This window comes from Podarcis pityusensis, assembly GCF_964106645.2.
Source record: "Podarcis pityusensis genome assembly, chromosome: 2".
Lineage (NCBI taxonomy): Eukaryota > Metazoa > Chordata > Lepidosauria > Squamata > Lacertidae > Podarcis > Podarcis pityusensis.
In genome coordinates, this window is record NC_138029.1 from 125,006,760 (window position 1) to 125,032,889 (window position 26,130).

At 44.8% G+C, this 26,130-nt stretch overlaps 1 protein-coding gene across 1 annotated transcript; it reads right to left on the reverse strand.

Annotated features, from left to right (window-relative positions):
• Positions 1-1,868: 1,868 nt before the first annotated feature.
• On the reverse strand, positions 1,869-24,285 carry LOC308469374 (uncharacterized protein). The gene is made up of 3 exons (XM_080991717.1): positions 24,154-24,285; positions 21,993-22,166; positions 1,869-6,177 (listed from the first exon to the last, which is right to left on the reverse strand). The coding sequence occupies exons 2-3, from the start codon at positions 22,123-22,125 to the stop codon at positions 3,713-3,715; spliced, it is 2,598 nt and encodes an 865-aa protein (XP_080847843.1). The 5' UTR covers positions 22,126-22,166; positions 24,154-24,285; the 3' UTR covers positions 1,869-3,712.
• Positions 24,286-26,130: the final 1,845 nt, after the last annotated feature.

Here is a 26,130-nt window from a genome sequence, read left to right on the forward strand (position 1 = left end):
AACAGGAATGGGCCTGGGGTCTAAAAGAATAAAATACCTAGGCATCGAACTCTGCAGAAATATTAACAAGACTGCAGAATTCAACTATAAGAAGGTATGGAATAAAATACTAAAGGATATGAAAAGATGGAGAAACAAAACGCTAAGCATTACAGCTAGAGTCAAGGTTACTAAAATGTTCTGGGTCCCTAAGCTGAGCTATCTCTTCCAAGCTATCCCACCAGAGATGAGAAAACAGCAAATGGAACAATGGAATCATGAGACAAAACAATGGATATTTGGAAGTAAAAAATCTAGGATGCAAAAGAGATTTGTGTACAACCACAAATCAGAACTAGGGTGGGGCCTCCCAAACATTTAAATTATTACAAAGCTCTTCAATTAAAAAAAATACTAGAAATTGCAGCTGAAAACAAACAAAAGTGGATCAAATTTGAGGATGAGGCACACAATGGCGCAGGAAGATTTGGAATTTTAACAAATAATGTAATCAAAGATTTGAAATCTGCAATAGGCCCCAAGAAACTGGCAATAGGTATATGGAGGAAATGGCAACCTTTCTGGTTAAAAGGATTTCTCTAAGTGCACCCTTAGAAAGTATTTATGAGGTAACAGATGATCCAAAATAGTGGAAAATTCTAAACGCTAAGAGATATCATATTAACAAGGTATGTATAGAGGAGAATCCTTAAAGTCATTGCAGGAATATACAGAATATAGATAACCAATATTGGTTAAAAATTGGAGGACTATGCAACAAAATTTCCAAAGTCCAAGAGACAGGAAACAGGAGTTTAGAAGAGCCAATAGAGGAACTATAAAGACAAATGGAAAAAACGAAACAAGGAATGACAGGTAAAATCTATAAGAGAATGATTACAAATAATGAACAGACAGCCCAACTTTTTCAAAAGATGTGGAGTAAGGAAGAACAAGTTAGTGAATCAATGGTCGAAAGGATAATGAAAGGAACAGATGAGATTTAAGTAAGCAAATTCAGAGAACTGAAATTAAAATTCTTTCTAAAATGGTACAGAACTCCAGCCCAGCTTCCTAATATGGTAGCAGGATTGAATTCTAACTGCTGGCACTGTAAACAAGCCAAGGGATGGTTTTCCCATATGTACTGGGAATTCCAGAGGTAAAGGAATTCGGGGGGGGGGGGATCCTAAAGATTATTAATGAAATTTTTAAAATGAAGCTTTCAATAGATTTTGATTTCATGACAATGGGTATACTTGGAAACATGGCAATAGAGAAAGGTGACCAGTTTACCTTCAAAGCTATGATATTAGCGGGAAAGGCAACGATAGCTTTAGGTTGGAAAGAGAGAGGAAAATGGACAGTAGAGGCATGGAATACTTATTTGTTTGAACTTATTCAGTCAGACATTGTTGCAGTCATGTCACAGGAAACAACGTGGAAGGTCAAGTCTACCACAATAAGGAACAGAGGGAACCCCTATCTTGAATGGATAAAAACTACTGGAACAAAATACATTCGGTAGAAACTAAAGACACTATGCCCGTGGTTGAGGATAATTGTTTGAACCCTTCCAATGGGTATGGAGGGGGAGGAGGGAAAGGAAAAAATTGTACAAGAAATATAAAAATTGGATGGAGATAATATATGCATGCAGAAAATCCCAAACTTGAATAAAATAAAAATTTTAAAAAGAAAGTAATGTAAAACAGATTAATCCATTCCAGACTTTTAAAAACAACTCCTAAAACAGCAATTTAACATGAATTTTACTATCTAACAAGACCATTGATCCATAAAATGAAAGCAATAATCAATGTACTGTACTATAAAGGAAAGAAGACAGTACTGTACATTAAAATTAATATTTTTTTCTTTTTACCTGCACTGATGGATGGGGGGTTTTATACATTGCCGCAGTCACACAATCAATCAAAAACAAAGAACAAGCCACAGTCACAAAAAGCCAAATAAAAACACAAATTTTTTGTAGCAAAAATAAAAGCACCAAATATAAGCTCCAAAGATCACCTCAGAACACTGCAATTGGAAATGGAAGGCTTTTATTACAATGGGGGGGGGGGGATGCAAATTAGCAGCGCAACAGTGAAAACAGAAGCTCAGGAGCATGTTCGGTTTCCAAAGCAAAGTTCACAAACTGAAACACTGACTTCCAGGTTTGCAGCATTCGAGTTCAAAGTTGTTCAGGAACTAAGCTGTTTGAAAACCACTGTATATAGATATGGTTGCCATATGTACAGAACTGTAAGCAGCGTCTGGGCAGAAATTGCTGAAATGTCCGGGAAACTCTGGACTTATGACAGCCCATGTCGCAAGCGTAGATTTCGGCAAACTTCACTTGAAATAGATACGCCCCCCCCCCCCCCAGTTCCTTCAAGCCCTCCTCATAAGGCTTGGTTTCAGACCCTTGATGATCTTGATTGAGTCCTCTGCATCATTTTCATGAGGTTTTCCCTTAGCATGTAGCTAGCTGCAAACCTTAAATTTACTTTCCACAGTTGTTCCCATAAAGCAAAGTCAATGTTGTGTCCTACATCTCTAGCCCAGGTTCTCATTGATGATTTCATCATTTCGTTCTTTGTATTCCACTCAAGTAATGTTATACATTTTAGATACAGTGGTACCTCGGGTTACATACGCTTCAGGTTACAGACTCCGCTAACCCAGAAATAGTACCTCGGGTTAAGAACTTTGCTTCAGGATGAGAACAGAAATCGCACAGCGGCAGCAGCGGGAGGTCCCATTGGCTAAAGTGGTGCTTCAGGTTAAGAACAGTTTCAGGTTAAGAACGGACCTCCGGAATGAATTAAGTATGTAACCAGAGGTACCACTGTACTATTTTAACCCTGGAGCCTAATAACTCTCTTTCAAACTGTGAGTTTTGTTCTGCAAATCTGTTTTTTTAAATCTAACTTAAATGTTGCATTCAACTGATGGTAACTTGACCAGTCTCCCTCCCACCTAGAGGAGGAAGTTCCCTTTATAGGGACCCCACATCCAATGAAGCAATACCACACGGCCCTAAACCTATCCTCCCAATACGTCAAACTTAGCGGGTAAACTATTGGTCTGCTGTGTCAAAGTTTTACTGGACGGTTGGATAATATTGGTGAGAGCGCCTGTAATCTCACAGTCACCACTTCCCCTGGAATAAGAATCACTTCCGTCCAAACCAGTAAGTATGTCTGTAATTATGACAATCTGACCAATGCCCAGATGACTTAAGCCGTATATCGGACTCCTCTCCATGGGTTTCCCCCCAAATATAGAGCATGGTCCAATCCCCTGGACATTCTCATACAGAAGTCCTTCTCAAGGTCATGAAGGAATCTGAAGAGGTGATTCAAGCAACACAAAAGGAGATTCCTCCTAAAGATCAGGAAGAACATTCTGATAGTAAGAGCCAGCAGTGAAAAGGAACTCCCTCAGAAGGGGGTGGACTCTCCTTCATTGGAGGTATTTAAGAAGAAGTTGGATAGCCATCTGTCATGGATGCTTGAAATGAGTTTTTTCTGCGTTGGCAGGTGTTGGACTAGATTCCGAATCTACCATTCTATTATCCACCCTGCTGTGAGTTTTTGAATTGACTTTTTTTACGAGTGAAATTTTATCCACATTCCATGCGCTGATATGCTTTAAACCCTGTATGAACTATTTGGTGGGCCATGAGAGTGGCATTCTGACTGAAGCTCTTCCCTCATTCCAAACACTAAGAGGTTTTCTCTCTTGTATGAATTATTTGATGGGAAGCGAGATTCTGGCTCTGACTGAAGCTCTTTCCACATTCCAAGCACTGATAGGGTTTCTCCCCTGTATGGATTCTGTGATGGGAAGCGAGATGTGATCTGTGACAGAAGCTCTTCCCACATTCGAAGCACTGATATGGTTTCTCCCCTGTATGAATTTTATGATGGGAAGTGAGACTGTGGCTGTGCCTGAAGCTCTTTCCACATTCCAAGCACTGATATGGTTTCTCCCCTGTATGAATTTTATGATGGGAAGTGAGACTCTGCCTCTGACTGAAGCTCTTTCCACATTCCAAGCACTGATAGGGTTTCTCCCCTGTATGAATCCTTTGATGGGAAGTGAGACTGCTGCTGTGACTGAAGCGCTTTCCACATTCCAAGCACTGAAAGGGTTTCTCCTCTGTATGGATTCTTTGATGGTAAGTGAGACTGCTGCTGTGACTGAAGCGCTTTCCACATTCCAAGCACTGATATGGTTTCTTCCCTGTATGAATTCTTTGATGGTAAGTGAGACTGCTGCTGTGACTGAAGCGCTTTCCACATTCCAAGCACTGATATGGTTTCTTCCCTGTATGAATTCTTTGATGGCAAGTGAGAGTTTCCTTCTGACGGAAGCATTTTCCACAGTCTAAGCACTGATAGGATTTCTCCCCTGTATGAATTGTTTGATGGGAAGTGAGATAGGTCCCATTCCGGAAGCTCTTTCCACATTCCAAGCACTGATAGGGTTTCTCCCCTGTATGAATTTTATGATGGGAAGTGAGACCCTGCCTCTGACTGAAGCTCTTCCCACATTCCAAGCACTGATATGGTTTCTCCCCTGTATGAATTGTTTGATGGGAAGTGAGATAGGTCCCATCCCGGAAGCTCTTTCCACATTCCAAGCACTGATAGCGTTTCTCCCCTGTATGAATTTTATGATGGGAAGTGAGACCCTGCCTCTGACTGAAGCTCTTCCCACATTCCAAGCACTGATATGGTTTCTCACCTGTATGAATTCTTTGATGGGAAGTGAGACTTTCCTTCAGATAGAAGCTTTTTCCACAGTCTAGGCAATGATAGGCCTTTTCCCCTGTATGAATAGTTTGATGGTAAGTGAGCTTGTCCTTTCGACTGAAGCTCTTCCCACATTCCAAGCACTGATAGGGTTTCTCCCCTGTATGGATTCTTTGATGGGAAGTGAGATGATGTCTGTGAAAGAAGCTTTTTCCACAATCCAAGCACTGATAGGGTTTCTCCCCTGTATGAATTCTTTGATGGGAAGTGAGACTTTTCTTCAGACGGAAGCCTTTTCCACAGTCTAAGCAGTGATAGGGCTTCTCCCCGGTATGAATTGTTTGATGGGAAGTGAGATGGGCCTTTTGACTGAAGCTCTTCCCACATTCCAAGCACTGATAGGGTTTCTCCCCTGTATGGATTCTTTGATGAGAAGTGAGATGTTGTCTGTGAAAGAAGCTCTTCCCACATTCCAAGCACTGATAGGGTTTCTCCCCTGTATGAATTATTTGATGGGAAGTGAGACTTTTCTTCAGACGGAAGCCTTTTCCACAGTCTAAGCACTGATAGGGTTTCTCCCTGGTATGAATTCTTTGATGGGAAGTGAGATCACTGCTCTTACTGAAGCTCTTTCCACATTCCAAGCACTGATAGGGTTTCTCCCCTGTATGAATTCTGTGATGAGAAGTGAGATCCCCACTCAGACGAAAGCTCTTTCCACATTCCAAGCACTGATTGGGTTTCTCCCCGGTATGAATTCTGTGATGGGAAGTGAGATGTGAGCTTTGACTGAAGCTCTTTCCACATTCCAGGCACTGAAAGGGTTTCTCCCCTGTATGAATTCTTTGATGACAAGTGAGATGTTTTCTCTGACTGAAGCTCTTTCCACATTCCAGGCACTGAAAGGGTTTCTCCCCTGTATGAATTCTTTGATGGGAAGTGAGATGTGAGCTTTGACTGAAGCTCTTCCCACATTCGAAGCACTGATAGGGTTTCTCCTCTGTATGAATTCTTTTGTGGGTCGTGAGATCCCCATTCTGACGAAACCTCTTTCCACATTCCAAGCACTGATAGGGTTTCTCCCCAGTATGAGTTCTTTGATGGGAAGTGAGATGTGAGCTTTGACTGAAGCTCTTCCCACATTCGAAGCACTGATATGGTTTCTCCCCGGTATGAGTTCTTTGATGGGAAGTGAGATGTGAGCTTCGACTGAAGCTCTTCCCACATTCGAAGCACTGATATGGTTTCTCCCCGGTATGAGTTCTTTGATGGGAAGTAAGACTTTTCCTTCGAATTAAGGACTTTGTTTGATTGGAGGGGGACTGGGAGCTCTGACAGATGTTCTCTCCACACTTTGAATATTTATCGGACTTCTCCGCTATGTGGATTCTGTTGTGGTTCCCCTTGTTCTTCCCTTCCAATTCATCACCATCTGCAATGAAGAGAGAAGCTAATTAGAGCCTCAGGAAGAAATGGAGCTCCAGATTACTGAACAATTTTAATGAATGCTTGTGATAGAGGAAGAACTGAAGAGAGTTAGATGTGAGTCCTTACTATAGTTTTCTCTGCCTTTGTTGGCTGGAATTGCTTGGCTTTTATCCGGGATAGATTTTGTTTGGCTCAAAACCTGGCACTTGATTCATAAAAATTTCTTCTTGCAGATTTGCGTTAAGATAAGCTGTTTCAATATCAAAAAGATTTACCTTAAACCCACATTGTGCTGCAAGAGCTAGCAATAAACGTACACTTTCACTCCTTGCAGTAGGAGAAAAGGTTTCATCAAAGCTTTCACCTTTTCTTTGAGTAAAGCCTCGTGCTACCAGCCTAGCTTTGTACATAACACCACCATCTGCCAAGTGTTTTATTTTATACACCCATCTACAGCCCACTGCCTTTTTTCCTTCTGGCAATGCCTCTATGGTAAACACATTATGTTCTGCTAAAGATTTTTCTGCTTTCATTGCATTTTTCCACCTTACTATTTCCTGGTGTGGTAACTTTAAAACCTCCTCATAATCACAAGGTTCTTTCTTCACATCAACAGTTTTAACTTCTTGTATAGTAAACCTTTCTGGAGGTACCCCCTTATTGCTTCTTTGTGATCTTCTAACTTGAACACTCTCCCCCTCTGAACTATCTTCCCCTTCTGATTCATCTTGCTCAGGAGAAATTGGTTCAGCTTTAGGAGATTGTGTACTGGGACCCTCATCCCCTGAGTTCTCACCACTGTCTCTTTCAGAATTTTCTTTAATTTGTGGCTTTTCTACCTCAGATTTCACAAATTTATCTGTATCATCAGAAGATAACACAACTTCTGAATTTCCATGTAAACGAGCCCAACCATCTTGCTCACAAAACTCTGCATGTCTTGATATCACAACTCTGCCACGCCGTAGTGCAAAACGATACCCCTTTGACCAAGTTTGATAGCCAACAAACCTAAGTTTCTTTGCCTTGGGTTCTCCTTTCCTTCTCTGTCCTTTTGGGATGTGAACCCAAGCCCAGCAACCAAAAGTTTTAACATGGCCTAAAAAGGTTTTTTTTCCATAAAGCAAAAAATGAGGGGTATTGTTTATGGTAGAATGTGTCAGGAAAAAGCAGCAATGCGGCAGCGAGCTGCAGCTGGCTGCAAAGCCAAACAGGATGTTGATGTTTGGGACTGTACCGTGGGAACAAAGGGACAGTCTATTCACTGTACTGAGCACCGGATGTTAGCTCAGAGTGTCATCTGACCTGTACTGAAAGTACAGGGGTGGAGTCTTTCTCTCTACTGTTGGAGACAGGAGAGTGCAGACGTGTTTCTCTGTACTGCTGCAATGACAGAAATAAAGACATGTAAATAGATTTCTGTCTCTTTTTTTTTTTTAAAAAAAGATACTTATTGCAAATTTTGAACAGAAAAAAGGAAAACACCAAACATATATAATACCATCACCACAGTATAACAAACGAAGAAAAACAAAAAGCAACAAGAAATTAGACATAGAATAGAAAAAATACAACAAAAACAACTGTCCATAAATCAAATTTCCATAACCTTTGGACTTCCTCACATCTCCCTTTCCTGCATTCTCAATAATAAAATTATCAACAGCAATTTATTACCTTATTTCAGTTCTTATTCTGTAATTCTCAAATATTATGTCCCAAACTTTAAATATTTTTATCAAATACTGAACTGCTTAATTTAGACATAATATTACTTCAAATTTCATCATTTTCTTAACCATCACTTATTCTCATATATCTTTCAACTAAATTGCTGATGCCATATTGTTTTCTATCGTGCAATTTCTTAACATTCATACAACTTATAGTGTTTTTGTAAGTAGTCTTTAAACTTTTTCCAGTCCTCTTCCACCGTCTCCTCTCCCAGGTCTCGAATTCTGCCAGTCATTTCAGCCAACTCCATGTAGTCTATCAGTTGCGTCTGCCATTCTTCCAGCGTGGGCAAATCTTGGGTCTTCCAATGAGATTTCTGTCTGTCTCTTTCCCCTCCCTGAGGGAAACAGGGAGGAGGGAGAAATGGTGTGTCCCTCTCACCCTGAGTGGGATCGCCGATCGTGACCTTGCCTGTATCTTGCCGGGAGACGCAGACGGGGAGGTCAACAAGGATCTCAAGCTTAATGCCTGGAGAGTGGCCCGTTACCTCTGACTGAGGCCTGAGAATCCGACATCTGGTAGCAATGCCGGTGGTTCTGATCCATGTAAATCTGCATGAGAGGTTGATGGATCGTTCTTCATCCTCTGCACCAAGGGAGGAAGATAAGTCTGCGCGCAGCTGGAAGCTGAACAGACGGCTGGGCATCGAGAGGAGGTGAATGCCAAGCAACGGAGCCCCAAAGGTATGGAGAATTTATGGCTGTGAAGTGAACGCGTTAAGAGGCTGTCTTTGGTTCAAAAAGTGTCTGCGTTTGAGAGAAACCAGCACTGTGGGGAAAACAGCCGCATACCTTGCATTCCTAGATAACACTGGAATGCACAGTTGCTAAGCGACGAGGAGTCAGAAGAGTTACTGACTGGGGGCTGGAACACGGAGTGTGTTTTGACTAACTTCGCTGTTCTTTGCAAGGTCTTTCAAGCAGCTTGCGGTTTATCTGCCAAGTGAAGAGAAGGCAGTAAACAACAAAAAGAGACTGTTGGATTTTACAGGCTCGAGAGTGAGAGCTGAGGCTTGGATTCAAAATGGATGCCAAGAAGGGGGGAGGCTTACCTTACCCACCTCCCCTGACTAATGACAATTACTCATCATGGTCTATAAAGATGAAAGCCCTGCTGCAGAATCAGAGGTTATTTGGGGTGATTGAGAACCCCATCCCTGCAGCACCAATGCCAGGTTGGAATTCACAGAATGTGAAAGCCAGGAAGCATCTCACGTCGGAGAGAGTGTGTGCCAATGTTCTGAATGAACATGATCGCCTTGCTGCACTGGATGTGAAGGACAGGGGGAGAGAGGCACGGAGTTCTGACTCCCCCACTGCTATTGCTACTGAGGAACGTGCTGTAGCATTGAGCGCTGTCCAATGTTACAATTGTGGACAGACTGGGCATCTTCAGCGGAACTGTAAGAAGCCACGTGAGCAGAAAGGAGCCAAGGAGAGCTCTGCAACGCCTGAGGCGTCAGGCAAAAGTCGTACCAAGTCCCAGGTGAAACCTGCAAAAGCTTTGATGTCGAAAGGAACCACACCAGAGGTGGAGAACACGTTTGTAATTGACACTGGAGCAACGAAACACATGACCCCACACAGAGGTCTGTTTTCGACGTTTAAGAAGCAAAGCTTCACTGTGAAGCAGGCCAACGGTCAGGAGCTGGAAGCGACCGGGTTTGGAACTGTGTATCTTGAGAGTCTGAACTTGACTATAGACAATGTGTACCTGGTTCCTGAGTTGAAGTTCAATCTGCTGAGTGTGTCGCAGATTGCAAAGAAAGGACTGAGACTGTCCTATGATAGTAAAAGCTGCAAGATCTTCAAAGATGGAGAGCTGTATCTTTCTGCCAGAGAGAAAGATGGACTGTATTTGTTGACTTTTGATCAAAGTGATTACATGAAATGTAATGCATTTGATACTAATGAAATATCTCTTGCAGGTGTGACCAAGAGCGCCCGGAAGGTGGCCAGGGTCGACAGAGCATTTCAGCGGGTGTATGCTGATGTGATTGGTCCTCTAGCACCATCTATTTTTTTTTATATCATATTTATTGAAATTTCCAGAACTCAAAAAAAAAAGAAAAAGAAAAAATAAACCTTTACAATTAAAGCCTTACTTTCATTAACATCTTTTCAGGACTCCCCCCTCCCCCTCCCTATTTGTATTCCCCTTTCATTAATTTGGTTCCACAAGTTCTTACTCCCAATTTAAAACTTATTTTGTTTAACCCACTATTCAAATTAGTTATATAACCCCTTTCCCCTTACATTCCACCATCCCTCATCATTAAAAGAAAGTTTTTTCCCCCAAGGTCCACCCCAATTTCCTTCCACGAATTCCCTTTTATTGGTAAAGACGTCCAAACAAGGTAAAAAATATAAAAAGTTCAAAAAATAGTTGTACACCCTTTGGATTCCAGATCTCCCCCCTCCCTTCCCCGGTTTCGATTCCCCATGTCCATCAGTCTATCTACTGTCGGCCTGGAGATCTCACGTCCATAGCCAATTTTTTTTCCCAGTTCCACCTTGCCGGTTTTTTTTTTTTGGTTTTTTTTTAATAATGTTTAACTTCAAACGCCCAGTCTTAAATAGGCCCCTGACAGGCCTTTGGTTTTCCTTGGTCTTTCACAATAATATGGCTCCTCCCTTGTTCTTTCCAAGTCGTCATCAGTCCTTTGTTCTTTTTTCTCACTTTCTCTTTTTTTTTTCCTGTTCCGCTGCAAAGACATTCTAATTCAAAAATTTAATACTTCTACAGGGGTTATTGTTAGTCAGGAACAAAAACTTGCGTCCAGTCCCTTCCGTTCTTCAATAGATAATTCTATTGTCTCCTTTAATATAAACACCTCTGTAGACAAAATACTGATTCGTTTTTGCAGCTTTCCCAGAAGATAACAAGTCCTGTGCGATTCCAAGAGTATTTTTCCACTTACGACCGTTCTTGTAATGTCCCGAAACCCCTCTAGGGGGATTATAGTAACTTTGTTTCCTCAAATCCAAAAGTCAAATTGTTATTCCTTATTTTCGACAATTTATATCCAAATTGTAACAAATCTAACCAGCAAAGTCCTCATAGCAAAGTTCTCTTTATATTCTCCAACTTTGACAGCTACTTTGACAGCTGTCAAAGTCCCTGTCTCTCTTCACCAGGCTCTCTCGCGGATCGCCCCGGTTCCCGGGGGGGTTGCACTTTCACTCTCACCATCCACTCTTCTCCTCCAGCACTTCTTATAATTTCGCATCGTGGAATTAATAATTTTTATCAATAAACAGAAGCAAGCTCCTTTTCCAACCTTAGTTGCCAAATCCTTGTTTTAAAATGTCTACAATAGGGGGGAGACTGACTTCCTTTTTGGATCTCCCCCGCTCGTGCCGAATCCGAAAAAATTTTTTTTTCTCCTTTTAAGTCCGATTTCCAAATTACTCACGGGTTGTTGTTTATAGTCCAAATTTTCAATAGAAGAAGTCAGCGCTCTCCGTCGAATGGCATGCGGCTTCGCTCGGCAGGGAAAGCAGAGGACTCATAGCACCACGCCACCCCCGTCCCCCGCTCCGTAGCCTTTAAAAAGGCTCCTTCGCGGGTCGGGGGCGCTAACGGTGCCCGCCGAGTCAACCATGTCCACGGGCTCCGTGCCCGTGGTTTTTGAGGGTCCCCGCGTCGCCGGCGCGGTAGGACCCAACCCCTGCCGAGCAGGCTCCCTCCGGAGCTCGGAGGGAGTCCGCCATTCGGCGATGGCGCCAACCCGGAAGTCCGGTCCTCTAGCACCATCTAGAGGCAATGCAAGATATTATCTTGTGTGTGTGGATTGTTTCTCTCATTATGTGTGGGTATATACATTAGAGAAACCAAAAGAAGCCTTAGAAAGGTTTAAGGAGTTTTGTGACAAGGTTAAGAGTGTGCAAGATGCTAACATTGATTGTCTCTTCACAGATGAGAAGCCAATTTTTCTGTTACAGGATTTTCAGAAGTTCCTGCAGAAGAAAGGGATAAGGCACAAGGTTGCTGTTTCAGCGGAAGCGTGGAACAGAGGTGTCTGTGTAAGGGTGAACAAAGAATTGCAAAAGGGGATGAATGCGCAATTGCTTAGTTCACATTTGCCACATGAATATTGGGCGGAGTCGTTAATGTCCTATGTTCACACGTGGTTGAGAAAGGTCTCAAAAGAGTTGGGAAGTTCTCCTTTTGAGAAGCTGTTCCATAGAAAACCTTCTGTTGCCTATTTCAAGGTTTTTGGGTCTCATGTGAGAACAGAAGCTCCAGGTGGAGTAAAGAATGCCAGAGGCATTTTTGTAGGATATGAAAAGGGTCTCTACAGAGTAATTTTGTCTGAATCTGGACAGGTGATTCTCACAAAATTTCTAGAGAGTGCTCCTGAACAGGAGAGAGTAATTGTGCACACATTTCCCACAGAGCACAATTCAGATGATGATGATGATTTTACAGATAACAGTGGTGATGATGACAGTGATAGCTCACAGAGCTCAGTTGACACAGTCATTGAGAGGAAGTCTCACATAATGGATAGGCCTTCGCAGATGAAGGAAGAACCACTGTTTACTATTGGATCTGGTTCTCCTAAGAGTCCAGAGGATGAACCAGTGAGCAGAGAGGATCAGCACCTCATACGTAGGTCTGAGAGAGTTACAAAGGGTGTACCACCCAAGAGGTATTCAAAAGAGTTTGCTAACTTAGCTGTTGCATGTGTTGCTGTTGTACACAACCGAGGACAGGTTGAAGCTGTGTCTAAGTCAGAGACTAAGACACAACAGAGAGTTGCTAGCCAAGGTAATGCAGATGCACTCATTCCTTGGAAGCCAGACAACCAGAGAGATACACTGGGGAAACCAGTGGCGGGGAGTTCCAAGGGTGGAACTGAAACAACAGGGGATTGTTATATGTATAACAACTGTTTGTATTCTTCTCTGGATAACACTTTGCTCGCAACCCACATTGATACTTTTGGGGGAGGATGTCAGGAAAAAGCAGCAATGCGGCAGCGAGCTGCAGCTGGCTGCAAAGCCAAACAGGATGTTGATGTTTGGGACTGTACCGTGGGAACAAAGGGACAGTCTATTCACTGTACTGAGCACCGGATGTTAGCTCAGAGTGTCATCTGACCTGTACTGAAAGTACAGGGGTGGAGTCTTTCTCTCTACTGTTGGAGACGGGAGAGTGCAGACGTGTTTCTCTGTACTGCTGCAATGACAGAAATAAAGACATGTAAATAGATTTGTCTGTCTCTTTCCCCTCCCTGAGGGAAACAGGGAGGAGGGAGAAATGGTGTGTCCCTCTCACGCTGAGTGGGATCGCCGATCGTGACCTTGCCTGTATCCTGCCGGGAGACGCAGACGGGGAGGTCAACAAGGATCTCAAGCCTAATGCCTGGAGAGTGGCCAGTTACCTCTGACTGAGGCCTGAGAATCCGACAGAATGAAGCAATCTGTTCTGTATGTAGTTAGCGCAGAGAATTCCTTCCTCCCAATACTTCCTGGATAGGCCAGAATCACATACCATAGAATCTAGCATTTTTTGCAAAGACCTTATCTTGCGTTCTGCAACTGAATTTTCTTCAGGCGAAAAAGGACACGATTTACGGTGACTAATACCACGCTTTTTCAACCAGACCTGGAGGGCTTCAGACATGAACTTGCCTCCACGGTCACTCTGCAACTGGGTAACTTTGTAGGGAAACTGCCTTTCTATATAGTTGACCCAATTTTTAATCAGTTGACCAGTTTCATTTTTGTGTTTTAACAAGTATACCGGCTATAATCATCCACAAGAACCAAAAAAAAACTTTGCTCCTCCTTCAGACTCTGCAAATGGCCCACAAAGGTCTGAGTGTACTAAAGCAAATGGCCTCTTGCTAATTCTAGTACTTTCAGGATAGGATCCCCGCTTACTTTTAGACTTCTTGCAGGTATTGCAGTCCAGAAAAACTGAACATTTTTTCATTTTAATTCCCTTGCTTAATTCTGGCATTTTTGCAATACTGCGGAAATTGGCATGCCCCAAACGACGATGCCACAGATGCTGGCACTCATCATGCAAGGCTCTATTACAGGCTTTAACACATGCCCCAGACTCACTTACTAGCTGGTCTTTCAAAACAAACAAACCATTTTTTAGTGACGCTGTAACCACTTTTCCAGCTTTCTCTATTTTACAGCCTGAACCCGAGAAGGTTACCTTAAATCCCTGCTTAACAAGACTTGTAACTGAAAGCAAATTATTTTCTAAACTTGGTACACATAAAACATTGGTAAACTTGGTACTTAAACAGTTGATATTCACACTACCCTTTCCAGCTGACTCATGTACTGTTCCGTCAGCTAGTACTACATTTACAGACTTACAAGGCTGCTTTTCTACAAAGCTTTGTGCAGACTTAACAAAAATGTTTGTCGCTGCTGAGTCTAAAATCCAGTCTTGTCCAACGTCGTGACTGGTGCCTCAAACTGCTGCAGAAACATACTGGACTCGACTCTTCCTGTCTCCTGAATTTCCCAGCAAACGCAGGCCGCCCTTTTCTTGTGTTTTCTCCCACAGACACAGTGCACTGACATACTAAATGTTTGGTTGACCCATGATAGCATCTTCTGACCGTGAAAGCTGCTTCCTCTCTGTGGTCTTCAACCTCTTTAGGTTGCCGCTCCTCATCAGTTGCATATCTTTTACTGGACTGCCTCCCATTTCTGGAATTACGGTGAGGGGTTGTGGCCTTCCTCTCATGGCGTCTTTCTTCCTCAGCAAGCAAACGCCCAGTTAAGAAATGCATTGTTAATTGGCTTTCTGGAATTGCCTCCAAAGTCATCACTAAATTGTCCCATGACTCAGGAAGTGAAGACAGCACAATATAAACCTTTCTCTGTTAAGAAAAATGTTCCCCAAGTTCATTTAACTGTGAAAATAAATCACGCATTCTTTGAAGGTGTGTTGAAACACATTCACCCTCACTTAGTCTGGCTCGGTACAGAGCTCTCATTAGAGTAATTTTGCTGCCAGCAGTGTCTCTAATGTGTATCACTCTTAGTGCTTGCCAAATCTCACTTGCTGTTTCAAGGTCTCGCACATGAGATAACTGAGACTTCTCTAAACTCAAAATTAAATTGGCATAGGCTTTGTCCTCCAGCCTTTGGTCTGCTTCATCTACTTCTTCATCCTCCTCTTTTACAGGAGGGTTAACAATAACAGTCCAACATTGTTCTTTCTTTAAAAACGCCTGCATCTGTAAACCCCATGACATATAGTTGGACTCTCCCAGTTTCTCTACTGGAAAATAGGAAGCTCCCCCTTGAGCTCCAGCTCCAAGTCCAGCCATGACACCACTCACCAGTGTGGTGTAGTGGTTAAGAGCGGTAGACTCGTAATCTGGTGAACCGGGTTCGATTCCCCGCTCCTCCACATGCAGCTGCTGGGTGACCTTGGGCCAGTCACACTTCTCTGAAGTCTCTCAGCCCCACTCGCCTCACAGAGTGTTTGTTGTGGGGGAGGAAGGGAAAGGAGAATGTTAGCCGCTTTGAGGCTCCTTTGGGTAGTGATAAAGCGGGATATCAAATCCAAACTCTTCTTCTTCTTCTTCTTCAGCTTTCAGCTTTCCACTCAGTCCTTACTCACATGTGGCTTGAAGAAATGTTTGGCTCCTGGTCTCAAACAGACTCTCCCTGCCGACGCCTTCACACAGCCAGCTGCTTGAGAAACGCTGAGTTGCTTCCAGACTCTGGGTTCTTTTCACGCTCTGTCTCTGCCCACTCAGGACTGGGGACTGGGCCCATAACCTGTTGGAGGGGGATTTCCAGCTGGTGGCAGAGGACAGAGTGACTCCAGGAGACATAGGTGTAAAAACCCAAACTAAAACGAAGACTTTATTACCAAACAAATAAACACAAACACTGGTGGGTGTTATTCCTGCAGGCAGCCTACAAAACGCTCCTTTTGCCTTTTTACAGCCACGGCCAGCTGCAACCAATTAACCCAGAAACGTCTTAAAGGTATACACACATGTTTCTGTGTAGAATGTCTCCCAACACAGTCATGGAGTCCACTCCATCTCAAAGGTCAGTCATCTCTTTGGTCAACAAAATGCAGAGAGAAGCAAAAGCAAAAACTCTCAAGCCGACATTTAAGAAGGCCTGGGCAGTTCAGGGAAATCTGTTCATTGTTTAAAAAGGCATGACTAGATGTAGAATATTCACAGAGAAAAGAGTTGATATCCCTCCATTCAGGGCTCACGGTGTGGATGTTAGAATCCCAGATGCTGTTGGTCTCCATCCAAACAGTGGAGGTTCATCACATAGAGGTATGTATGGGATGTCAAAACTCATCTTATGATCCAACAGGGACTTTCACTGAGAGGGTGCATAATCCCACGATTCCCCTCCTTGACTTCCTTATGCAGAGCTCTCTGGTCAGGATCCAGCAATCTCCATGCCTCAACAAACAGCAATGTCTTCATTTGCGCGCTCCCCATCAGCATCTAACTCAACTTGGTTGGTCTCAATTTAAATTTATAAATCACTTTCTTCACTTTGAAGCACCCTCCCATGTTCATGAGGAGACCAACTCTGTATTGTTTCATTGGGAACAGTAGAGGAAAAATGACTATGACTCACACTTAAGCACAACAGTCACAAGAGCTCCTGACTAGGCATTCAGCTAGATGTTGAATGTACTCTGTTCTCTCCTATCTCTCCTCCCCCCCCCCCCAATTTAAACCAATTCATGAACTCAGAACTCATACACTGACCACTATTGATAAACCATATGTTATAGATATTCCTGTAAATTTATTCTGCTATTTTTGAGAATCATATGAGAAGACTGAGACTGTCTACATATTTGTATAATTTATTAATAATAATAATAATAATAATAATAATAATAATTTTATTACTTATACCCCACCCATCAGACTGGGCTTCCCCAGCCACTCTTGGCGGCTTCCAAAAAAATATTAAAATACTGTAATACATCAAACATTAAAAGCTTCCCTAAACAGGGCTGCCTTCAGATGTCTTCTAAAAGTCTGGTAGTTGTTGTTCTCTTTGACATCTGGTGGGAGGGCATTCCACAGGGAGGGTGCCACTACTGAGAAGGCCCTCTGCCTGGTTCAATGTAACTTGGCTTCTCGCAGTGAGGGAACCGCCAGAAGGCCCTCGGTGCAGGACCTCAGTGTCCAGGTAGAATGATAGGGGTGGAGACGCTCCTTCAGATATACTGGACCGAGGCCGTTTAGGGCTTTAAAGGTCAGCACCAACACTTTGAATTGTGCTTGGAAACGTACTGGGAGCCAATGTAGGTCTTTCAAGACCGGCGGCCGCTCCCAGTCACCAGTCTAGCTGCCGCATTCTGGATTAGTTGTAGTTTCTGGGTCACCTTCAAAGGTAGCCCCACGTAGAGCGCATTGCAGTAGTCCAAGCGGGAGATAATCAGAGCATGCACCACCCTGGCGAGGCAGTCCACAGGCAGATAGGGTCTCAGCCTACGTACCAGATGGAGCTGGTAAACAGCTGCCCTGGACACAGATTTGACCTGTGCCTCCATGGACAGCTATGAGTCCAATATGACTCTCAGGCTGCACACCTGGTCCTTCAGGGGCACAGTTACCCCATTCAGGACCAGGGAATCCTCCACACCTGCCCGCCTCCTGTCCCCCAAAAACAGTACTTCTGTCTTGTCAGGATTCAATCTCAATCTGTTAGCCGCCATCCATCCTCCAACCGTCTCCAGACACTCACACAGGATCTTCACTGTCTTCACTGGTTCTGATTTGAAAGAGAGGTAGAGCTGGGTATCATCTGCATACTGATGAACACCCAGCCCAAACCTCCTGATGATCTCTCCCAGCGGCTGCATGTAGATGTTGAAAAGCATGGGGGAGAGGACAGAACCCCGAGGCACCCCACAAGTGAGAGCCCAGGGGTCTGAATACTCATCCCCCCCCACCACTTTCTGAACACGGCCCAGGAGGAAGGAGCGGAACCACTGTATGACAGTGCCCCCAGCTCCCAGCCCCTCAAGACGGTCCAGAAGGATGTTATGGTCGATGGTATCAAACGCCACTGAGAGATCCAGCAGAACTAGGAAACAGCTCTCACCTTTGTCCCTATCCTGCCGGAGATCATCAACCAGTGCGACCAAGGCAGTTTCAGTCCCATGATAAGGCCTGAATCCCAACTGGAAGGGATCATATATAGTCCTATATGATCCTTGTCCCCTTCATGGATCAGTGCCTTGCCGTGGCGAAGGGGCTTGAATAACTCAGAGAAGCTATGAGCTATGCTGTGAAGGGCCACCCAAGATGGACAGGTCATAGTGGAGAGTTTTGACCAAGCGTGATCCACCTGGAGCAGGAACCGGCAAGCCACTCCAGTATCTCTGCCAAGAAAACTCCATGGACAAAGGCAACAGGCATATAAAAGTTACGACGCTGGAAGATGAGCCCCTCAGGTCAGAAGGCGTCCAACATGCTACTGAGGAAGAGCGGAGGACAAGTACAAGTAGATTCAGAGCTGATGAAGCAGCTGGGCCAAAGCCGAAAGGACGCTCAGTTGCGGATATGCCTGGAAGCGAAAGGAAAGTCCAATGCTGTAAAGAAAACTATTGCATAGGAACCTGGAATGTAAGAACTATGAACCTTGGTAAGTTGGATGTGGTCAAAAATGAGATGGCAAGGATAAATATTGACATCCTGGGCATCAGTGAACTAAAATGGACGGGAATGGGCAAATTCAGTTCGGATGACCATCATATCTACTACTGTGGGCAAGAATCCCGTAAAAGAAATGGAGTGGCCCTCATAGTCAACTAAAGAGTGGCGAAAGCTGTACTGGGATGCAATCTCAAAAATGATAAAATGATCTCGATACGAATCCAAGGCAGACCTTTTAACATCACAGTAATCCAAGTTTATGCACCAACTACTGGTGCTGAAGAAACTGAAATTGAGCAATTCTATGAAGACTTACAACACCTTATAGAAATGACACCAAAGAAGGATGTTCTTCTCATTATAGGGGATTGGAATGCTAAAGTAGGAAGTCAAGAGATAAAAGGAACAACTGGCAAGTTTGGCCTTGGAGATCAAAACAAAGCAGGGCAAATGCTAATAGAGTTCTGCCAAGAGAACAAGCTGGTCATCACAAACACGCTTTTCCAACAACACAAGAGACAACTCTACACATGGACATCACCAGATGGGCAGCATCAAAATCAGATTGATTATATTCTCTGCAGACAAAGATGGAGAAGCTCTATACAGTCAGCAAAAACAAGACCTGGAGCTGACTGTGGCTCAGATCATCAGCTTCTTATAGCAAAATTCAAGCTTAAACTGAAGAAAGTAGGAAAAACCACTGGGCCGGTAAGATACAATCTAAGTCAAATCCCTTATGAATACACAGTGGAAGTGAGGAACAGGTTTAAGGATTTAGATTTGGTTGACAGAGTGCATGAAGAACTATGGATGGAGGATCGTAACATTATACAGGAGGCAGCAACTAAAACCATCCGAATGAAAAGGAAATGCAAGAAAGCAAAGTGGCTGTCCAGCGAGGCCTTACAAATAACGGGGGAAAGAAGGCAAGCAAAATGCGAGGGAGATAGTGAAAGATACAGGAAATTGAATGCAGATTTCCAAAAAATGGCAAGGAGAGACAAGAAGGCCTTCTTAAACGAGCAATGCAAACAAATAGAGGAAAACAACAGAATGGGAAGAACCAGAAATCTGTTCAAGATTTGTACAAAGATTACCATAATAAAAGACAAAAGTGGAAAGGACCTAACAGAAGCAGAAGACATCAAGAAGAGGTGGCAAGAATACACAGAGGAATTATACCAGAAAGCTATGGATGGCTCGTACACCCAGGTAGTGTGGTTGCTGACCTTGAGCCAGACTTCCTGGAGAGTGAAGTCAAATGGACCTTAGAAAGCACTGCTAATAACAAGGCCAGTGGAAGTGATGGTATTCCAGCTGAACTATTTAAAATTTTAAACGATGATGCTGTTAAGGTGCTACACTCAATATGCCAGCAAATTTGGAAAACTCAGCAGTGGCCAGCAGATTGGAGAAGATCAGTCTACATCCCAATCCCAAAGAAGGGCAGTGCCAAAGAATGCTCCAACTACCACACAATTGCACACATTTCACACACTAGCAAGGTTATGCTTAAAATTCTAAAAGGCAGGCTTAAGCAGTATGTGGACCGAGAACTCCCAGAAGTGCAAGCTGGATTTAGAAGAGGCAGAGGAACCAGAGACCAAATTGCAAACATGCGCTGGATTATGGAGAAAGCTAGAGAGTTCCAGAAAGACATCTACTTCTGCTTCATTGACTATGCAAAAGCCTTTGACTGTGTCGACCACAGCAAACTATGGCAAGTTCTTAAAGAAATGGGAGTGCCTGATCACCTCATCTGTCTCCTGAGAAATCTCTATGTGGGAAAAGAAGCTACAGTTAAAACTGGATATGGAGCAACTGATTGGTTCAAAATTGGGAAAGGAGTACGGCAAGGCTGCATACTGTGTCCCTACTTATTTCAAATACACGCAGAATTCATCATGCAAAAGGCTGGGCTGGATGAATCCCAAGCTGGAATAAAGATCGCCGGAAGAAATATCAACAACCTCAGATATGCAGATGACACAACCTTGAGGGCAGAAAGTGAGGAGGAATTAAAGAACGTTTTAATGAGGGTGAAAGAGGAGAGCGCAAAATATGGTCTGAAGCTCAACATCAAAAAAAACCAAGATCATGGCCACTGGGCCCATCATCTCCTGGCAAATAGAAGGGGAAGAAATGGAGGCAGTGAGAGATTTTACTCTCTTGGGCTCCATGATTTTACTTTCTTGGGCTCCATGATCACTGCAAATGGTGACAGCAGTCACAAAATTAAAAGACGCCTGCTCCTTGGGAGAAAGGCGATGGCAAACCTAGACAGCATCTTAAAAAGCAGAGAGAGCACCTTGCCAACAAAGGTCCGTATAGTTAAAGCCATGGTTTTCCCAGTAGTGATGTATGGAAGTGAGAGCTGGACCATAAAGAAGGCTGATCACCGAAGAATTGATGCTTTTGAATTATGGTGCTGGAGGAGACACTTGAAAGTCCCATGGACTGCAAGAAGTTCAATCGCATCCATTCTTAAGGAAATCCACCCTGAGTGCTCACTGGAAGGACAGATCGTGAAGCTGAGGCTCCAATACTTTGGCCACCTCATGAGAAGAGAAGACTCCCTGGAAAAGACCCTGATGTTGGGAAAGATGGAGGACACAAGGAGAAGGGGACGGCAGAGGACAGGATGGTTGGATATTGTTCTCGAAGCTACCAGCATGAGTTTGACCAAACTCATGGAAGGCAGTGGAAGTCAGGAGTGCTTGGCGTGCTCTGGTCCATGGGGTCACGAAGAGTCGGACACGACTAAATGACTAAACAACAAGAATCAGTCGGACATTGTCACAGTCATGTCACAGGAAACAACTACTGGAACAAAAGACATTTAGTGGAAACTAAAGATGCTATGCCCGTGGCTGAGGATAATTGTTTGAACCCTTCCAATGGGTATGGGGGGGGGGAAGGGAGGGAAAGGAAAAAATTGTACAGGAAATTTAAAAATTGGAAGGAGATAATATATGTATCTAAAAAATCCCGAACTCAAATAAAATAAAAATTTAAAAAAGAAAGAAAGTAATGCCTCCTTGTTTTTAAAAGAAAATGAAAAGTTATTCCTAAAAGAAAAGAAAAAGGCAAAACACAGAGGCCCCATCTGCAGTCAATCCTGAAATCAGGATCAAGTAATTTAAAGAATCATGGCTTCTAGTGCTGCCCGATGGATCAGCGAGTTCTCTGACATTGGTAGGGCATTCAGAGCACAGTACTGGCGCCAATACATCACGGTGGCCGGGGAGATGTGACGTATTCCTGGCTCAAATTGCCTGCAGATGTCAAAGGCGCAGGAAGGCAGGTGGAGGAGCCCAAAAAGGTGCCCACCTTCTCAATCTCCATCCACCTGCCTGCCTCATCCCACCCCCAAGCTGAGCAAGCCCCAGTACCTCTCCAGCCCCATCCATCCACATCCCCATCTCCCCTCCCCTGGGACTCACCAGATCTCTCAGAGGTCCCTGGGAGGGAACGCTCAGAGGCTGTGAGGAGGGATGCAGGAGACAACCTGACCAGGTCAACTGTCCATCTTCCCCCTTCCATCCTCGCTAGCTTTACAGATTCAGTCTCTTTCATCCTTCCTGAGGAGTCGAGAAGCCACCACAAGCTGCAGGGTCCTGGGAGAGAGGAAGAAACAAAGGGAGCCTCAGAGGCCCTGCAGAGATTCTCCTGCCCTAGATATTCCCCTGCTCCTGAAGAAGCACAAATGGGGCAGCCCCTTCCCAACACAAACCCCATTTGAAACATCTCCAGTGATTCCCATTTAATCTGTTGGCACCTCACCCCACTTTGTAAAGCTGGCATGGTATGCACACTAGTGACCTGAGAGTAGACCCCATTGAACTCAGTGAGGCTTATGGATAGAACTTGGTGCAAAAACCAGGCACCATCCTGTCCCCAAGCCTGAAAACTGCAGCCCCAGAGCATGGGCAGAATACAACCGAGTAGCTATTACATGTAGGTGCCCCCACGTCTCAATGCAAGAGATGACTTAGCAGTTGAGCTGGCTGGGCCCCAAACCTCTTTCTGCTCATCACTAGAGCTGCTGAGAGACCCTAGAAGGTTGGGAATAGGATCTGGCTCCTGCTGTTTCTTAGCCACCTCCTCATTTTCCTTATTCATACAAAATGGAGTGATTTTTTAGTTGTGCTTTCTTTAGAGAAGCTCTCTTTGGAGCAGGGCCCGTGGCACTCGGGGAGAGATCAGAAATTTTGTAACCACTTCAGGTCAACACCATCTTTGCCCTTAATTCCATATCATGTTACTTATACCATTTGTAGCAATTAAAGCGTTTCTAACTTTAGTCTGCAGCAACTTCTGTGTCATTCACTTAGTGTTCTGCAGAATGCGGAGGCTAGACTGGTGACTGGGAGTGGCTGCTGGAACCATGTGAGACCACTCCTAAAGGATCTACTTTCAAAGTGTTGGTGCTTTAAAATCCTCAACGGCCTCGGCCCAGGATACCCAAAGGAGCATCTTCACCCCCATCTTTCAGCCTGGACCCTGAGGTCCAGTACCAAGGGCCTTCTGGCGGTTCCCTCAGTGCAAGAAGAGAAGTTACAGGGAAGCAGGCTGAGGGCCTTCTCGGTAGTGGCGCCCTCCCTGTGGAACACGCTCCCATCAGATGTCAAGGAGATGAGTAACTATGTAACCTTTAGAAGACACATGAAGGCAGCCCTGTATATTATATGTGCTGGAAGCTGCCCTGAGTGTCTGGTGAAACCCAGTCAGATGGGTGGCAGGTAAATATTATTGTTATTATTATTATTATTATTACTACTACTACTACTACTACTACTATTATCATCATCATCATCATCATTCACACAGGATGCTGATGGTGGTGGCAGCTTCACCCCAGTGCCTTGCCAGGGCAGGAGGGGCTTGGTCTTCCTAAAAATATTGAGCTGAGCAAGGCTGGATGCAGCTCCTGCTCCCAAGAGTGGCACATGCCAGTCTGTGCACTTGCTCTGCTGGGAGGGGGCAGATGTTTAACAAGGTTGGAAACCAGATCTCCCCGGCCCTAGGGACTCCTCCCAAGAATCCTGGGAGCCAGAATTGGTTCAGGACCCTGAGAGGTGCAAGGAGACAGCTTCAGCCCTGCTGCCCAAAGAGTGCAATTCCCAGAGTGGTCACCAATCCCCCCTTCTTGCCAGGGAACTCTGGGAATTGTAGTGGGTAGGTGGTGGGAGAGGGTCTCCCCTCCAGTCTCCACACTTGGGGGGGGGCTGTATCTCCCCACTCCACAGGGCTTCTCCTTCCTTGGATTCCTTGAATGCTTCTCTGTGTTATGAAATGCGACTTTCCCCTCAATCTGAAGGGGGCTTATTTGCATGCCCTCTTTTTGTTGCCCCAAAGACTTCTCCCCAAAAAGGAAGGCAGCATCTTGATCCAAAGGAAGAAGAGAGTTGCAGACCTGCTGGACACTCAGCCCCTCCCTGGCTTGGCAGAGAGGAATTGGGGGCAGGACCCTCTGCTCCCTGAATTGGGGGTCTCCCCCCCCCCCACGCATGAGCCGAACGGGGGGGGTCTGCCTCCCCCCTTGCAGCCCTGGGCCCCCCTTCTCCCCGCTGCACCCCAAGGGGGAAGAGCGAAGAGACTCACCGGATTCCAGGAGGGGCGCCGAGGAAGTTTTTGCAAAGCAGAGAGAACAAAGCAGCCTCCTCTTTGCTGGCAGGAAGGGACTGGGCAGGGAGGGGCTTCTGCTCGGGAGGACCTTGCCCTCCCCCGCCCTCCCCTTCCTGTCCTCTCTAGGAATCCCGCTCTGCTCCTTTTAACCCTTGGCAAGCTGAGGGCACCGAGACCGCCCCTCCCTCTCCCTGCCTGCCGTTTTTCTGCTTCTGCGCTCTAGGGGCTGCCCTCCCTTCTCCATCTGGGCCAAGGACTCTGCATCAAGGCCCCCCCATCTTATGCAGACTGACGACAAGGGAGGTGGGGGTTCCCCGTTACCATTCTGCCGTGTGCATCTGGATCCCTACTTTGAAATGACTAAATAATTGAATGTTAACGCAGCCTTCTCAAGAGCACAGAGGGGGGAGGGGCAGCTGCCCCCAAACAATGAAAATTGTTGTTTACTGAGTTGAATAGGACCCAAAATGCAGCAGTCTGATTGGTCCTAGAACAATAGGATTCAGAATGCAGCAGTATGATTGGTCCTAGAGCAATGCAGCAGTATGATTGGTCTGCAGGAGCCACCAATCCAGCTCCAGATGGAAGTGAATCCACAACCTGATTGGCCTACAGGAGAATTCTGGAATTAGCCAATCACATGGGGCCCATTGTGTAAATAATGTATATAAAGCAGATATTTTGGGGGAACTTTCATTCCTCCTCACCACTATGAGCTGAATAAAGAGCATGAAATCCACTCTCGACTCTGAGTATATTTCAAAAATCTAGAAAAAATACATAGGAAACTGAGGTTCTACGCGCGCACACACACACACACCCACACATCCCAAAAAATCCTGGCTACTCCAGGAAACGAAGACGCCAGGGATGAAGAGCAAGGTGTTCTCTCCAGGCTGCAAAACCCCAGAGCGCATTTTCATGAACACAAGGAGAATCACATCACCAAAGAACAAGATCCTGCAGTTCAGGATACAATTACAAGTTAGGCGTCAGTAGCTAACAAGAAGTGGCAACTCAGTCACCTATTGGAAGGCAATTCAGTGTGGAATCCTAGAACTGCGGGAGATGGATGTGTTACCGGGGAATTGGAGGGGGGGTGAGAGAGACACCCCCAGCCTTGCCTCTCCACACTGCCAGGCAAAGACAAAGAGCCTCCGCTGCACATTCTCCAATGTCGCAGTTCACTGATAAATGCATCTTATGTACTGGCTCAATGGGAAAACTTTAGAAATTCATAAGAAATCACATCGTTGAATCTCATAGAATCATAGAGTTGGAATAGACCCCAAGGGCCATCGAGTCCAACCCCCTGCCAAGCAGGAAACACCATCAGAGCACTCCTGACATATGGTTGTCAAGCCTCTGCTTAAAGACCTCCAAAGGAGGAGACTCCACCACACTCCTTGGCAGCAAATTCCACTGTCGAACAGCTCTTACTGTCAGGAAGTTCTTCCTAATGTTTAGGTGGAATCTTCTTTCTTGTAGTTTGGATCCATTGCTCCGTGTCCGCTTCTCTGGAGCAGCAGAAAACAACCTTTCTCCCTCCTCTATGTGACATCCTTTTATATATTTGAACATGGCTATCATATCACCCCTTAACCTCCTCTTCTCCAGGCTAAACATGCCCAGCTCCCTTAGCTGTTCCTCATAAGGCATCGTTTCCAGGCCTTTGACCATTTTGGTTGCCCTAAATCTTCTCAGTTCCAATGGCATGTAGGACCCAGGTATAAGGGTTGAGGTGACCGAGCCCAGCATAATCCCCCGAGATGTACAGTCATGGCTGCAGGGGCTTCCCAAGGTGATATCCTGCCCCAAGCATGTCAGACAGGTAACCATCTCATTCACCATGCCTACCCACCCCATAGTGGGACAAGACAAAGGGGTGTATTTAACTTGACTCAAGGACCAGGGAGGGACGTGGGTGGCACTGTGGGTTAAACCACTGAGCCT